This window comes from Fundulus heteroclitus, chromosome 15 (assembly GCF_011125445.2).
Source record: "Fundulus heteroclitus isolate FHET01 chromosome 15, MU-UCD_Fhet_4.1, whole genome shotgun sequence".
Classification (NCBI taxonomy): Eukaryota; Metazoa; Chordata; class Actinopteri; order Cyprinodontiformes; family Fundulidae; genus Fundulus; species Fundulus heteroclitus.
In genome coordinates, this window is record NC_046375.1 from 16,052,491 (window position 1) to 16,070,224 (window position 17,734).

Sequence of the window (17,734 nt, forward strand, 5' to 3'; positions counted from 1 at the left end):
CATATAAAAGCACCCTACTGCTTGGGTGTGTATCGAACACTGCTTTCGACAATAAGACAAAACGGACGGCCTTCCATAGCTGCAATCTTCATGCTTCTGCCATCAATGGCTGCTGCTACCGGCTGCTGTCACAGTGGCTACAAGGTTATCAGTGAGCTGAGGCATTTAGCAACTTGATTTGAAAACGACGCTGTAATTCCAGACTTCATTATCTGTCGTGTGGATGCTCTGACTGAACGTGTGTTTCATTAAGCGGCTCACACGGACCCAGGTGTCGGCAAGGTGTCGTGCCAGTTCTCCCGACAGTGTGCTCGCATTGGGCTGGAGAAGCGGATCCAGTCAGCTCCGTTTCATTTTATTAATATAATAAAATAATTTGGAGGAGAAAAGGAAATAATCGCTTGCTTTCAAAGTTCTTACCAAAAAAAATCATCAGAAATCGTGGCTTTTATTTGTATTCATCCCTTGTGAGTTTTTGAGTGGAGAATGTTCAATGATTAATGGTAAGACATGACGATAAAATAAAGTTTAATGTAAATTTATTGCTGAACTGCAGGTCATGTGTACAACAACACCCATTATTATTATTATTATTATTATTATTATTATTATTATTATTATTATTACTACCCAGCCTACCCTGAGTGGTTCACAGTAAGATATCATGAATGGCGAAATAAGAAATGAGCTACATTTACACAAATCTAGCACCAAAAACAATAAATGGTCCTCAGTAAATATCAAATCGAACAAATCAAAATAATTTGAGGTCACTCTCAAAAATAAATGAAGTCGAGAATCATTCTTCTAAGCACTACCCTCCTAACATCATCAGTTTGCTCCAGGAGGTTTTAAGCAGCACTGGAGCGAGTCTTTCCCTTCTGCTGCTCCGCCCTGTTGAGGAATAGTGCAGTTCTCGCTACCACTTAACAGGAATTTAAGGAGCAACAAAATGTCCTTTTTTTTAAACTGCATTCTCTTTAACTGGAAGGATGGCAACTCTCTCTGCCTCTCGAGAACGTCTCCCCAAATGTCTGAACACGACTATAATACAGCAGTCAAATAACCAACCGTTCTGTCTGTAACTCAATCACACAAAACACAATATCAGTAATCCTATTTCATGAAGTAATGGATCCCCTTTTCGCCATTACAGACCCATGAGTCAAAACTTTAAATAACCAGCTGTGTGATTCTGACTTACTGTTTGAGGGTCGAATCATAAATAAATCCCAATAAAACACAATCAAGTTTATAGTCATAATGTGAAACAATTTGAGAAAGTTTAGGAGACCAGGGCAAGCCACTGAATCTATTAGAGATCCCTGCAAACATTTGTCACAATCACTTCTAGTTAGAGCAAAAATTATTCTTACTTACTCACCTGTAAGTCAATATCATATCTTATATTCTAAGCAAATATTTTTTGTAAATTTGACCAAAAAGATTTCCTGACATGTGACACATGAAAATCTGTAGGACACATTGCCTCTGTCCACAGATGTCTCTTTATACAAAAATGAACAACACGGGCATTAAATTTAGTCAGTTTATCATAATATCAAACATTGGTTGTAAAGTGTTTCCTGCTCCAAACCAATTCATACATCTTGTTTCAGTGCAGTTATTCCCCGCGGTGAGTGTGCAATAGAAAAACATCCAATCAAAGCCCGAAGCACCACTGTGCAGCTAAATGGAGACGGATGAAAAGAGCAAAATGTGCAACTGTTGAAAATCAAGATTACCTACATTACTGTCGCAATGGTGATTTATTTCTACAATTAAGGTTCATTTTATGAACAATTTTATTTGATTTCAGCTATTCTAAGGGAGTTCACATGTCCATTTTATCAATGATTTGCTCAATTTTCTCTCTTGAGATCACTCAGTCTCCCTTAAAAGTGCTGCAAGCCCACACAGTCGCATGGGAAACTCACAGTGTAGGCCCTCATGTCATATGAAATGAAATGTGCAACTGAAGAGGCGTACAGCGAGAAGGACTGAGCAATGGGAAAGGGGAGGAGGGGGTAATAATATTCGGACTGTGGCACGGTTGACTGACGGCTCTTTGGAGTGCAAGTTAGATTTATAAGCAGGAAGGAGGAGGAAATTATAGGCTCAAGGGGAGAGGAAACAGAAACAGAGGTGGTACTCGGGTTTATTTATAGGCCCAAAGAGAGCTGGGAGGCTGGAATGAAAGGAGAGATGGTGTGGGAATTGGGATTATTGTATTTTTGTGGAAAAGGCAGTGATTGACTTCTTCTACATCCTGCAACCAGGGTTTCCAGAATCTAGATGAAGATCAATGCTGCCATTTAAAGGGCATTAAATATGTAACCAGCCAACTTTTGGGTGTCTGTGTATGCAATGTGAGACGTCTGACCCATAGCCCCTTTGGGGTAGACACTCCAGGATGTCGTAACAGAGGCTCAGCTGGTCGTCTCTCTCGCAGCTGTAGATGCACTTCAGGGCAACTTCCATCAGCTGGTCTGGGTCTCCAATAATCTTCTGCTGGCACTGAAGAAGATGACAGTGGAGTCTGCATGTCAATCAGCATCAGTACCAGATCTACTATACAGACTACCCATTTATAGCACGTCAGTGCACGATCAGTATATTCTATAAAACTATACAGAACATAGTTTATCATTTACAACACATGACCAAAACCATTGGCCTGGACATGAACCAATCATAGGGTAGGTGTGGGTTTTGGGACACTTACAACGGGTTTGGAGTGCTGGAAAATGATGAGGGGGAGAGTGAGGTCTTGCTGGGCCAGGCCGACCAGGTAGTCTGCAAGCAGAGACTTGGCAGCCCCTTCGGTGTGTCCCTCGCAGCGGTGCAGGAATGGCACCATCCACTGGAAGGCATCTTTCACATAGCGCTCAGGTTTGGACTGGAAATGGACAGAAACGTTCAGAAAAATGTTTAGCAGTGCGTACTTAATGCAGGATGAAAATATGCAAAAATCTGCCAAACAGAAGTGAAAGACCAGTTTATATAAAAAAAACATGCACAAATTCTCATTTCTTGCACACAAAAAAAATGCAAAAAGTTTATTTCTTTTCTGCTTCAGGAATTTAAAAAGGTTAAAGACATTTATTGGATTCAGGCTGCTTCAGCTTCATGTCTCCTCACCTGCGTCCATGATTTTAACATCCAGGTTTGCCAACAAGAATAGTTCTTCTTGAGCAGATTTATAAGTTACAAACATCCTGAATCCATTTCTCAGTCATATGTTAAAAAAGAATCTTCAAAGTACAAACACAAAATTACAATTCCAAGTTAAGGAAGATGTTTGTACAATGGACATAATTTGAGTATGTAACCTCCGGAACGGACGGATGGGTGGATGGAGAGCAGGATGGATAGCTGGATGAACAAATTGAGTGACAGACAGAGAGATGGAGGGAAAATTGAACAGCTTTATGGAAGGATGATGACGTGCACGGATAGAGAGAGCAAAGGGTGGATGGACGGATTGACAAAATGATGGATATACTGATGGATGGACGGTCAAAGGGACAGACTGAAGAATGGCTGTACAAATGGACAGACGGATAGACGGTTAGACAAATGTTGGGAAACAGAGACCTCCCACGGTCTTGTTCCAAACAGTATCTATATTTGAGGACCATGTTTGATTTTTAATTAGCGATCCACAGAAGACACATTGTTGTTGAGGATAGTGAGGGGAGGCAGGGTGGGGGTGTTTTCCCCAAGTCCATCATCATCTCCATCATCTTAAGGTCTAAGTGGTTGCTGAACACACCAGTGGACCGGTTGATCCAGCGGATCTGTGTGGTGATTTAGATTCTCTCCGTTTGATCTGAATTCTCCTTACTATGACATCTCTGTTGGTTCTAACACATAAGCACATTACGAGACCCATTTTCTGATGCTGCATTTTACCTTTGGGAACCCCTTGAAATTAAAATGTTTTTTCTTGGCAAGGTAACTGGGGGGTAGCTTAGCATTAGCTTCAGCACTATTATAGCTACCCATTCTGCCTTTCCTGTTGTTCCTTCCTCTCTGAGTCTCATTTTCACTCCTGTTCTGTGTGTCAGATGTCAGAAGTTTCTCCTCCACCTCCTTTAGTGATAATGGTACATGTGATAAATGTAGTATGTCTGTAGCTTTGGAGGTGAGGACGTCAGAATTGAAGGCTCAGCTCCGTGCAGATAACCAAGGCCCAGCAGATAGAGGTCCATTGGCACAGAGTCACCAAGGGTAGCTTTATGAAGCTTACCTTCAGCAGAGCCCACGAAGTTGCAACCTGAAGCCTGGCCGGGTGACGTATGTAGGCAGTATAGCCCGAGATTCCAACCCATGTGTCACCACCAACCCGTCCAGATTTCTAACAGATTTTACCCACTGAGAAACAGACTCTGGTGATTGGCAGCTCCACAGTCCGAAACGTGCCATTACAGACACTAGCTACCACAGTCAAATGTCTGCCAGGGGCCAGAATGGGCGACTTCAAATCCTACCTGAACCTGCTGGCTAAGGATAACCGTAAATGCAGTATTATAGTAGATCATAATTGGAGAATGCTGTAACAATCGTTGAAGACTTTGTTCCATTTTTTATTTCAACTGAACCTGAACTTCATCTATAACGGCTGCAGCTTGTGGTTGGTGCTGTTGTCTGCAGACGTACACGTTAAGCTCTTCAGAAGGCCTTAACGCTCACCTTGGGATAACCCTGACTCCCAATGTGCTGATGAGAACGTATTCACAGAGGGGGGAAAAAAAAAAAATGAGATTCAAAAACAAAATTAGATCAGAAACGCAAGCTTACACACCCCCGCACGTTTTCTTTTTTTTGCTCCGCTGTACTGTCTCTCTGAGAAGAAAGACATCAGACACCAGCAGAGAGGGAGATTTAATCTAGCCAGTTTGGTAAACAGTTACAAACACACACGCGCACTCATATACTCGATGAGAGCCCAAAGGGAGTTCCAGTCAAACAGCATGTATTAGTGCAGTCAACAACATTTGCTGGCTGCCTGCCTGTGTGGCAGATCCCATTGCCAGTGGTCCTTACAGGCTAAAGCTGGCAGTTATTAGCTACAATTTACAGGACAGCTCATATCATGTACTCCAGGGGGACTTGTAACCGCAGTACCTGCAATAGAACCTCGTTCATAGCTCTCTTGCTGTGGCTGGAAAGTAGGTTTGTATCATTAAATGTCAAGGATTTGGGGAATTTGTATCCGTTATTAAATATGTTCTCAAAGTGTGAAACTTTCGGTGCCTTTGTATTTAATTTTTGATGAACTAGGTTATTTGGTCTCAAATTAGACTTCATAATACAGTACAACATTAACATCATCTCTCAGTCATAGGTTGATACCTGACATGTCTCTATACCAGTTTTGAATCAAGGCTTAATCTAACAGAAAGTCAAGCCAACATTTCACTTTAAAAGTATATTATGAACAAGGGCAGCCCGCATCAGCGGGAATGTCACTCACGTTTTTCATGAGCAGCCGCAGTTTGTCAATGTCGCTGAGCTGCTGCAAATCTTTAAGTGTCAGACTGAGTTCACATGATGTCTCATACACCAGCGTTTCCATGGTGACCAAGTCATCAGACAGGAGCTCCAGCGCCGGGATCTCCCGCTCCTTCCCCAGACGCACCAGTGACAGGGCGCAGTCCACCTGGCAGGGGGGAGAAATGCAAATGAAAGAGAGAAAGAAACAAAAAAAACAATTCAAATGATGGATTATGCATTAAATTTTACCTTTTAATTTTATTTGGGGGTTTAGGAATTCGTCTAAAAAAATATCCCAGTCCTTCAAAATCCCGTTTAGGTTTAACAGAGTGAAACAAACGGGTCATAGACATAGATGAAAGTGTGGCGTTAATGTGTACCATTCAGATCTTTATAGTCCGATACTGAATAAAATCTAGTGCAACCAATTACTTTAAGCAGTTTCCAAATTATTAAATAGAGTCCAATTGTGGATAACCACATCTCAGTAAAAATCCAGCTGTTCTTTGAAGGCCTCAGAAAGGTCCTGAAGACCAAGCAACACAGTAGACAGGTCAGGTATAAGGTTGTGGAGATGACTACAACAGGGTTAAGGTATTAATAAAAGGTTTTGTAGATGGTTTTCCAGACCATTAAAATAATAAATTTAAATAATTGTCTAAACAAGGAAAGTGTATTTACACAATCACAATCCTAAAAAGTAGGGCTGTCAAACGATAAAAATATTTAATTGCAATTATTCGCATAATTTCCATAGTTAACTCGAGATTAATCGCAAATTAATCGCATATTTTATGTTTTTATTTCTGAAAGTGTAAAAGCCTTTTTGGGTATTTTAATATGCAATTTTGCAATAAATGACATGAAATGAAAAACGTGTGTACAAAAAATATTTTTATTTTTTATTTTTCAAGCACTTTTCAGAATTGGAATGAAAACATCCTGGTGCCATACAATGATAAACTCTTGCTTATAATGGTTAAATCACTAATCATAACGCCCTGATGTTTACACAATGTGTAAACAAATGTGTAAATAAAAAGATATTTCATGCAGAAATATTTTTTGCCTCCTAAACAAATATAGAAATGGTATTAAGCATTTACATATAAATTAATACATTTACATTTAAATAAAGTCACAAGTTTTATTGCTAATTTTTTTCCCTCTCTCACACACATATAATCCTGAGCTTTCACACCAACAACAATAATTTCTGTTTATATTTTTGCATGCTGTTTATATCCACATGCATACACCGTTTTTTTTAAGCCTGGAAAAAAGTTTTAAATTTCCAAGTCATTCCAGAGTCTTACACTTTGCTTGCAATTGGGCAGGAGCTTAATACCCTTGAAAGAGAACTGTAGCACACAACTCCAGGGTACTTCATTTGGCAATATGATTCAGCCTTAGTTTGTCAAATACAGAGACAACAATTTAATAAGCATTAAAGCATGGTTTATTGGTTGGGATTCTGCAATGTTATCAAGGTGTAAATACTCATCTTCAGAACCAGTCTCTGCTCAAAATGGTGATCTACACCGCATGATCTACTTTCAGCAGTTATCACGGGTTATTGCAGCCCTAAACTGCAGAAAATACGGGCAGAGTTGCTCTGTCTGCCTTTACTACCGAGAATTGAGGCGGAGGGATATTTCAGCTGGTTATACTCAAGTGTCTGTAGTGCAAGCGGGTCTCTTTATAACTCCTGTTTATCGTCACTTATTTTAGAGCCTAAATAAGTGACTTCACTTTCGGAAACGAGCCCAAACAAAACAACCCGCGACTCATGAAATTTACAAGCGACTTTAGAAAAAAGAAACTCAAAGTTGCATGAAATAAGTGGACTTGGCAACAGTGAGCGGGGGTGTTTTGCTACAGTCTCTAGAATTCTTGGAACTACGGAAAGCGCAGAGGTTAAAAAAAAAAAAAAACAGTCTGGAGAGCGCTGCGGGGAAAAGAACATTGGGGAACGGTGTGTGTGTGTGTGTGTGTGTGTGTGTGTGTGTGTGTGTTTTGACATGCAATTAACACTCGTTAAAAAACAATTCCGCCATTATGGTCTAACAAAGTTAACGCGTTAATAACACGTTAAAACTGACAGCCCTACTAAAAAGGAATGACTGCCGCGCTAAACTGGCAAACCAGGCAAGGAAAGCCTTATGGCCCAGTTCTACTGGCTCGTAGTGGCCACGCACCACACAATAGGGCACACGAAAACGGATGGGCCAGTGGAACTGTGCCTTCAGAAGAAGAAGCTGATATGCTCAAGGTAACGCTGGAGGAGCTGCAGCAGTCCCCAGCACAGCAGGTGGAATATGTTAACAGCACAACTGCACCTCAAGAAATCTGGCCTTCATGGAAGGGTGACAACCAGCAGATTGCCACGGGGCATTTAGAAAACAGAAAACATTCTTATTCACATTCTCACAAACACCTACAGGTGCTTGGTTCCGGTTACCTATATACAGTACTCACCAATTATTATCTTCAGTTACCACTTCATACATATCATATTGATTAATACTGTATACACTACAGTGATGGTATCAAGGTGTTGCTGTACTGTATCTGTAATTCTATATCCATTGGTTGTGCTGTTCTTTTTACATTTATTTTTGCAGGTGATGAAGCAGACTGATGAAGTTTTGTCAATCTCTTTTTTCTTTCACCTCTTTTCCTTTTTATTTCCTTCTCATTTTCTCTCCTGTTCTACTATTTCAATGTAGTGTCCACATAACATGAATTATTCCCTACATAAATCATAATAAAACTATTTACATATATAAATCAAGCAGAGCACTATGGCGAACGCGATAATGCTCCACTTATGAGAGTAAAATCTGTTGGGCTCTTTTTGGCATTAAGACAACAATTCTTATTGCCACATTGCCAGACAGAACACTATAAAAAAAAAGAAAACAGGATGAACCACACTTTCAGGCTGATGGTGGTCTGGTCAGATGAGAGCAAAGTTGAGCCAGTCAACATACAAAGCATTATGAGTGGAAGAAAACTAAGAATTCAAATGACCTTAAACATTCATCTAATCAAGCTTGAAAATTTTTTTTGCAATAGTTTGAAAACTGCATTTTGTATTAACCCATAATATCTTTAGCTGATAAGGAAACATGTTTTATGGTCTAGAAATAAAATACTATTTTACAATTAAGCTAAAAGTCAAATCTGTACACTTTTATGGCAGTGTAGGTACTTACTAAATATTGTGATAAATACAAAATGGCAATTTGCTTCTAAACTGATCAAAACCTATTTTGAAATGGCCTTCATTTCAGATCATGCTGTCAAAAAAGTGATCCATTTCTGCCTACTCCCAATTTTTCATCAATATTTTATAGCAGCATTCACTATTGAATTATTCTAAAAAAGATAATAACAAAAACAACAACAATAATAGACTATGTTAACTTTAACAGAAATTAATTTTATCCCAGGGTACATTTTTGTTCATAGTGTGTGACTTCTGGTTTTCATATTTAAAGTGTTTCCCAGGGAGCATCTCATATGTTTCATGTCCTCTGTATTGGTTAACATTCATCTTCTCCTGTAAAGAACCACTTGCACTGTCATTTCATGTGGAAACTTCAAATTCATTCATGAGTGTAGGGCTGCTGCACAAGACAGCATGTTTATATGTAGTTCTGTATCTCTACACATCGTCGAGCACACTTGGACCGAAAGCGGAATACAAAGGGTGTTAGTAGCAATGTGCCAGGTCAATAAAAATATGCTACTGAGGATACTGAAGTGGGACAGAAAAATCAACAGTATCCCAGCCAATCCCGTGCTAGATAATACCCATAAGTCTTTACTAATATCCAATCATTATTCGTTCCACAATAAAAGCACAAGATTTGGGCCTTCATGCTGCTTGGATCAATACAATTCCATCCAGAAGAGCAACCGATCAATATTGGACCACCTATACACTGGCAGCCCGCCTGGCCAATCAATGCACACCTACCTGTGGATGTCGGCCAATCAATAGCAGATGCCACTGGGCCTCTGGGCGATGATTGCTTTCCTCCTTACTTTAGAGCAGAGCCTCTTTGGCCAAGCATCTTTCTTAAGCACAGGCATGGGCACACACACACAGACAGGTGCTACAACCTTGTCACCTGCTTATTTCCACTGAACTAGTAATTCCATGCATTTACTCGCTCAATGTGCATTCTTACAAACAAGCAGAAGTAGCAGGAGAAACACCAAAACCAACCAGACTCAGCGCTGGACTGATGCGATGCAGAAAGAGAGAACAAGTCTATTGATCTAAATGTGTGAAAAGATCTTCCACACCCTCCCCTACCACATTGGTGATAGGTCAGATTCTGCAGAGTGGTTCGGTTGTTAGCACCGTTTCCTTGTAGCAAGTTTGCATGTTCTCCCCTGCGCATGTGTGGGTTCTTTCTGGGTACTTCGGCTTTCTCCCACAGTCCAAAAACATGACTGTTAGGTTAAAGGTGTCTCTTTGTTGCCCTGTGATGGACTAGCAACTGGCCAGGGTGTACCCAGCCTCACCCCCCACACACACTTACGAGAAAGACAAATGTATGTGTTTCAAAATATATACAGCCATGTAAAATACAAACCGTTCCAAAACAGACAGTAAACTAGGGTCACCCATCCCTCTTATTATGGTAATGTTATTTTTAAACTATAATTGGCAAAATTAAAACTCTTTCTAAGCACCTGACAGCAGACAGTCTACCTGCACAGATAGACCAACAAAACTTGTCTGAGCTTCAAAGATGATCAACATTACTTCGCAATGAATAGAAAAAATAAACGAATGATAAAATACTATAAAATGATCACTTTACAACTACTGCCAAATATAATTGTTTATTAAGATTGCTAAAGTCTTTGTGTCAAAGGCCAAACATTAAGTGCTATAGGGAGAGTTATTAACTGTAAAAATGTGTGATGTTGTTTTTGCAGAAATGGGGAAAAAATGTTGCTTCTTTGTTATAAAAGTTATAAAAGCAATTGGGTCATGTTATGAATTTATTTTCATTTAAGATATACTGGGATATTCGGAAACTGTAGAATCTAAATTCAGTGTTACTCAGTGAGAATATTACACAAATAAACACATCAATCAGTTTAATTGTTTATTAAAAGAAGCTCCCACTGGTCTAGACTTAAATCTTGTGTGGCGCATCAATCTCTCAGGTTTTAAAACTACAGTAAGCAAGCTAAGAGCACCATGTTTGCAAAGCAGGTGAGAATAGGCTAGCGTAGGAAATTCATAGGGGCTTAGAAATGAGTGACTATTACCTGTAGCAAGAGGGAAGACTACATATTCACATTGGTGACATAAATCACATAACCTTTAAAATAATTCTACATACTTGAATATTTCAAAAATGTATATTTATTGAAATCCCTCTGCTTAATTTTTTTTATTTTTTATTTCAGTCCAGTATAAGGAGAGGATGATTACCCCCACCCCTCAAAATAAGTCAAAATGGTCTGATTTCTGAGAATTTACTATACTATAGTAGCTAAATGCATGCATGACACCCATAGCACAACTAATTAATACGTTTTTAGTCTGCTTGCTTTAACATTGCTGTTACTCTACAGTAAAAAGGTAAAAATCTAAGATTTTTGGTACAATAAGGCCCTCACAACTACTAGTGGCTGTTTAGTTTCATGTCAAAAATAAAACAGCATTAATATACAGGCAATAATCTAAATTATTATTAAATAAGCAGCAGGAACAATTGTATAGTTTCCTGTTTTAAATAAAAACAATTAGTTAATGATATGCCAAACTTTTCTTTCAGCGTGGTACTTTTATCAGCCTAAATCCAGCATTATAATTATGACCCCATCTTCCCCTCTGTTGTCCTTATTGATGTGGCAGCAACATGCATCTCCTGTCTCTTCTTTTTCTCTCCATTAGCTCCCTCTCCTCTGTTCTCGGTGATCCTCTGGCTCGATTCAAGCCTCCTTATTCTCTCATTCTTCTCCAATCTCTGTCTTTTCTTTCAGACACCAGTCTCACATTATTCTCTTCAACGCAGCTCAATTTCTGACCCACCCATCTTCTTCTCTTTTCCTCCCAGCTTCTAATAGAAGTCTGTAACAGTCTCTATAGCTGGCCTCTGTTTGAACTCCCAGCCTGGCCATCTGCTTTTCCTGTAAGCCAGCAACCACCCCCCTTTTTCATTTCTACCTTTCAAAAGGCATCCCCTTATTTTGTGCCATTTTGTTGCAAGCGCAACCACCACTTGTTTTTAATATAATTTCTTTCCACCCCTTCAACCCCCTATAAATGGTGATTTTCTTCACACCGAGCTCTTTCCGTGAGATTGCTTTTCCCCCACCCCAATCGAAGCGTCTGGCGGCGTTGGCCTCTCTTCATTTTCTGTTTGTAATGCGCTAACCTGGTGGGAAATGCTGCATTGGCCCTGCACTCATCTTCTTCTTCTTTCTTGTTTTACACTCTTACGTTATGCTTTTGAAGCTTGTTCCCTTCTACAAGTCATGTCAATCTCCCCCCCCTTCAGCAATTTGGTAGCCATCTCTTCAGAACACTTCAGCAACCCCTGATGTGGCTTTTTAAATCAAGGCCCATCTCTCTACATTAAATCACTTCTACAGGAATAAACACCAGCCTGTAGTGCTTTGCAAAATGTTGCATGTCCTTAAGAATTTTCACATTATATCACATTACAACAAAATTCTGTGTATTTTATTAGGATTTTATGTGATAAGCAGTCCATAACTGAGGTGGAAGGAAATTGATACAAAAGTCAGCCGTGATTTTGTTTTCGGTAGCAACAAGAGGCCCATTTCTGGAGGGGAAAAAACAAAAAGCTATTTTTGGAGTTTGATTCAAGCCATGTATCAAGACAGCAAATGTGTTAATGAAGGTGCTCTCTTTTTGACGACATGAAAAAGACTACATATGGAGGTAAAGTAACACCACTCTTTGCCCAGAACGAGCCTTCTCAGTGATGCCTGGTGGTGGTGGCATCATCATTCTGTGGGGATGCTTTGCTTCAGCTGCTCAGAGTTAATGGAAAGATAAAGGGAGCTAAATAAAAGGCAATACTGTGAAATGACCTTTGGGAATGCAGCCTGGGGGGCCATTTGCTATCCCTACACTGATTTTGTGCAGCCTGCCTATTGCACTTAAAGAATGGTACAAATCTGACCCGCCAGCACAGGCGGTTCATATTGGTGGAGACTTTATTTACTGACAGACTAAAACCTACTTACAATGGTAAATAGGAGTTATCACCAGCACAATTCAGCGAAATTTTGACAACTTGCAGCGTAACGGGACAAGATAAGCTAATGCTAGCTGTCATTACCTTGAGGAACAGCCCAGTAATGGGTCAGAACAACAACAACGTGATGTTTTGGACCAGTTACAATGGCCCAGACAAAGTTAAAATTTAAATCTAATTTAAAAACTGCCAGAGTTGAACATTGTTGTTTACAGATGCTCTTTATCCAATCGGACTGACCTTCAGTTATTTTACAAGAAGAATGGACTCAAATGTTAAACTTTTATATATCTCTACAAAATATGGCATAGTGCAAAACAAATGTCATCATCAATGTTGCAAATGTTGCAGAGAACTACTTGGGGACCGTATGCAGTAGGCTACACATTTTGGCCTGAAGGATAGACTTTAATATTATTTTATGGCCATGTCTGATTCAGATCTTAGAGTCAAAGATACTTCTGGTCAAGGATAGTGGTACATCCACTGTGTTGATACAAGAAAAAGGGAAGAGAATTATAGCTGATTGCAGTTGATCACATCATCGCACCATATGACAACATTGCAATATTTTTTTCCTAATATTATAAAGCCCTGCTCCCTAGATGTGCAAAGAGTGGCAAGAAGAGTTGCAGCTTTAACTCCATGTGGTTCTACAGAGAATTGTTTTGGGGGCTAAAAACACATACACGCCACAAGTTTTATATTTGTGAAAAATAGTGAAAACCATGCACCATTCTAGGTCCTCTTCACAGCTGAATTAAAAAGTACTCTGTGTTGGTCTATAAAAACAGATATTAAATACGCTGAAATTTGTCTGAAAAAGTTCAAGTTGTATAAATTATGTTGCAAGACAATGAATGTAGAGGAAAAGCAGAGCATCTTTAGGGCCTATGTCACTTCACTGCGTGTAAAAAAAAAAAAAAAAAAAGTGTGAAGAAGACATGAGAGTTAAGGAGTCTCAAGAGACTCCTGGAGTAACATTTTAGAGTGCAAAAGGAGATGAGCTTTAATTAAAAAGAAACAACAGAGAATGAAAGGGAAAGCTGGCATGATTCCTTGAGATTAACAAAGCCTACGTTTTTTTTTTCTTTCTTTCTTCAGACCCTCTCAATCTCCCTCTCTCCTGCGCATGATGAAAGCAACAATTCCCCAGGTCTCACACAAAAAAAAGAGCAACGGGCCCCCAAATCTCTATTCCTCCATCCTCCTTGAGCCGAGGGAAAGGAATGAAATAGAGAAATGAAGGGGAACAATATGACTTCACCCTAGTTAGGCCTTTCAAAAAAGATAAAGAGAGGACCCTGACAACCTTGATCCATCACTGTGAAGGAGGTGAAAAGAGGACAGGGTTACGGTTTGGATGCTGTGGGTGGAGACAGTGGGCAGCTCCACCGTTTATATCCCATTACTCCTCTAAACAAGTCCCATCAAGTCCTATTTTACAGCCCCGGCATCAGAGCGCAGATGACAGAAGCTTTGCTTTCTCTTCATTAAAAGTCCATATGGCCAATATGATAATAACTGTCAGAGACAGGATCAAAGTGACCTTGACTGATGGAGGTTGGCAACATCCCTTCTGCATTCTGAATCCATGATCGTCATACGTTTCTGCCCTCAATTATCTAAAAGTAGTGAGTAGCAGCAATTATCTTTCCAATAGCCATATTTCCATTAATTGCTTTCTGCTGCTGCCCTGCTGTAAGTCACAAAAAAATGAAAATAGCAGTCAACGGGGGTGCATAAGATGTTTCACGTTAATGGGACAAAATACCAGTAATCTGAGCTATTTCATCAGAATATGTTTGCAAAGTGAAAATGAGAGCAATGGGAATTGCAATAATATTATTGTTGGAAGTTCAAAGCTAAAACCCATTTTTTTGAGAAAGGATGTACTCTCACCAAGGTAGATACCCGCTGGAACAAAAGGCTTTTTGGTTTCCACCCGTGGCAGAAAGATGGTGTTAAAGATGCTTATATTTTTACCACTTAAGCCAAAATGCTAAATCTGCTATTATGAAATGGGGAAAGATGCAATAAGTATGGTGGCCGAGAGGTGCGATCGCACTGCAAGTACATAAATGCGCAGCAAACACGAGAAGTACTCCAAACACAAAACAGAAGCTAACACACAAAACACACGCAATGGAAAAATGCAGCAAATGAGAAACGCTGCAAACACAGACATGACACATACAGATAGCAAACATGCTTTAAACACGCATGATGCTGACACACAAAACACACGCAAAGGCAAAATGCTGCAAGTAGGAAAAAAACACCAGTAAAAGAAAAGCTGCAAACTAGCTCCGCATACCGGAAGTGCTCCAGACCACTAGGGGGAGCAAATGTCTTTGACAAAGTCAGTTTGTTGCAAAACCCCGACTTGAATTTACTTGAGTAAATTGCTTTGAACATATTGCTGGTTGGTGTGCGTCTGCTTAGTTTTATAAATCTGAATTATTATTATTTTTTGGTGTATACCATTTACGTTTTTTTTGGCAAACGCAAACTTTTAGAATGGATTCTACGCAATGTTGTATAAATGAGGCCTTACTTTCTTTTTACCAGCCCTGTAGAGCAGCTTTAAGCAACGTCTATTTGCCTGAAAAACTAAATATATGTTAATGAAAAGGAGAACCGCTGTTCCACCTACCATGGAAATGGCCAAGTTACAGATGAACGCTTCAGTTATGTTCTGCATCCAACAAGTCTAGTGAGCACATGAGAGCTGCACATACTGGGAAGGTTCATACCTGTCTAGAGCAGGAGTCGATGTCCTGGGCTCTGCTCCGGTACCAGTCGGTGAGAAGCTCAATCGATGGTGTGGCTGTACGAAATCTTTGCAACTCTGGAGCCTCCTTATACAGGAAACCATCATCATCATGCAAGTTCTGATCCAGCACCGCTCTAGGGAATTGAAACAAGAGTTTTTTATTACAGGTGTAAATCATTTATTCCCGTGAATTAGTGACTAAGTGAAGGGGCACCAAGATATCTCAGTAAACGTTTTTATGGACTCATAGGGCTCAGAAAGGAAACATTATTCAAGGATTTTGATAAGGTTCAAAAGCAGCATTTCAAACATACCTGATGTAAATCAAACATAAAGCAATATAAGGAACAGTTTATTATTTAGAAACATAGATTTGGTTGTATTTAAGGTAGTACAATAAAGAATAAAGTCTGGGAAGGTTAACCATTTTTCCATATTCCTTCCTTGTTTTCATTGTTATCCGGACACGGAAAATGATAAAAGGATAATTCCCTACTTTTTAAGACTGTGTAGGAACCCTGTTTTATGTTCTTACACTGTAGCTCCAGATTGTAGAGAAATGTATAAGTCATTCAGAATAATTGTAAAATACAAAATACTAAAGTTCAACGTGAGGTTCTCACAGATATGCCTAATGTGGACAAGTTTTGAAAATGGAAAACCATAAAACTGCAAGTAAGGATGTACACAAAGAAGAAAAGAGGGAAACGAGGTAGGACAACAGAAAAATGAAAAGATTGAAAAAAGGAAAAGAGGAAGGGAGAAGGTAAGACACAAGGAAGAAAGGACCAAAGGATGGAAGGGACACACAAAATAGGTAGTGGGTAGGACAAACAAAAAGGAAGGAACTAAGGACACAACAAAGGAGAGAAGGAAGGACATAAGGAAAAAAGGATAAAACAAAGGACAGAAGGAAGAGAACTAGGGAAGAAGGGGGACACAAGGAAGGAAAGAAAGGAAGGACAAGGAAGAAAACAAGGAAGGGGGCTTGGACACAAGGAAGTAAGGATTCAAGGAAGGAAGAAGAGAAAGAAGGGGAGGGAGATAATATTGAAGGAGGAAGGAACTAATCTCCACCATGTTGTGATCAGATATATTTTATTTATTTTTTTTTTTTTGGAGAAATTTATTTTTTAACCAGAGATCATATATTGAGTCTTTAGATAATTATTAATAAAAATGGCAAGCAAGTGGAAGCACCAAAATTGCAATTAGAAACGACCAAAAGACTTGGAACTTTTGCACAGCTTTCTGCTGTTGAGGACGTCGGACCAAAGATGTCTAACAACACATCAACAACGTTGTGAAAAGGTTAAAAGCTTGTTTTCTACCAAAGGAAATCTGGTATCTTAACCAGATCCAGCAAGAACTAATGAACGATGTAGCAGAAAAGAAGCTTTGAATACATACTACAGCAACAACACCACATCCTGGGGTGTCTTAAGACCTCCCTGAATATGACTATAACCCCTCTTATGACCCCCCTCCCCAGCCCAGCAGTGTTGATGATGACTGACTCACATTTTTAACTTTGTTTTAATCTGATCCAAAGTCAGATCAAATCGCAGGATTCGTGCCTGCTCTGAGTGCTCTCATGTCCATCAAACTGGCCCTGGATCTGCACTACACGCATCATAGAAAAATAGATAACCATGAACCTGCAGCACCGCTATCATGCCGCTGGTCTGGACGCTAGCTACAAGCGACTGAGAAGTGTGAACAAAATGGGCCGCTTTATTATACCTAAAAAAAAATTTTAAAAAAAGAGTAAAAGGGGAAGATGGTGGTGGTAGCAGTAGCTGTATAACAGGGACTTTCTAATGTTGGCGTGATGGAGGGGAACAGGTTGCCTAATGTTGAGGAGGAAGATGATGACGACGAAGAGGCGCTAAACTCCGAGGACGGCGTCAATGAGACGGAAGGGACCAGGCGCATCGTTAGTCACAGCTTATTTCAGAGCAGCCGGGGAGCCAATCAGAGTGGGGGGCCTGGTGCGTGTGGCAGCAGCAGCATAACCCAGGCTGAAGTTAACAGTAAAACCTGAATGCTTACCCAGAATGGGCTGATTGAAAGTCACAGCTAATCACTTATATTCAGCCAGCAAGACAAGAGGTGGAGGTTTATTCTAATAAGCATCATCAGGGTCATCAAGAAGAACATGGAGAAAAGGGACTTTCACCTGAGTTAAACCTAAAAG

At 39.8% G+C, this 17,734-nt stretch overlaps 1 protein-coding gene across 3 annotated transcripts in view; it reads right to left on the minus strand.

The window, feature by feature from the left end:
- The window catches only part of nbas (NBAS subunit of NRZ tethering complex), a 251,018-nt gene that overhangs the window by 166,286 nt on the left and 66,998 nt on the right, over positions 1-17,734 (minus strand). Inside the window, exons 23-26 of one of the 3 annotated variants that reach the window (XM_036147528.1) lie at positions 15,518-15,671; positions 5,480-5,665; positions 2,726-2,899; positions 2,384-2,508 (exon numbers count right to left, since the gene is read on the minus strand). In XM_036147528.1, the coding sequence (XP_036003421.1) occupies positions 2,384-2,508; positions 2,726-2,899; positions 5,480-5,665; positions 15,518-15,671 (639 nt within the window). Of the gene's footprint in view, positions 1-2,383; positions 2,518-2,725; positions 2,900-5,479; positions 5,666-15,517; positions 15,672-17,734 lie in introns of all 3 variants that reach the window. The other 2 variants (XM_036147527.1, XM_036147526.1) reach the window with 2 other exon arrangements.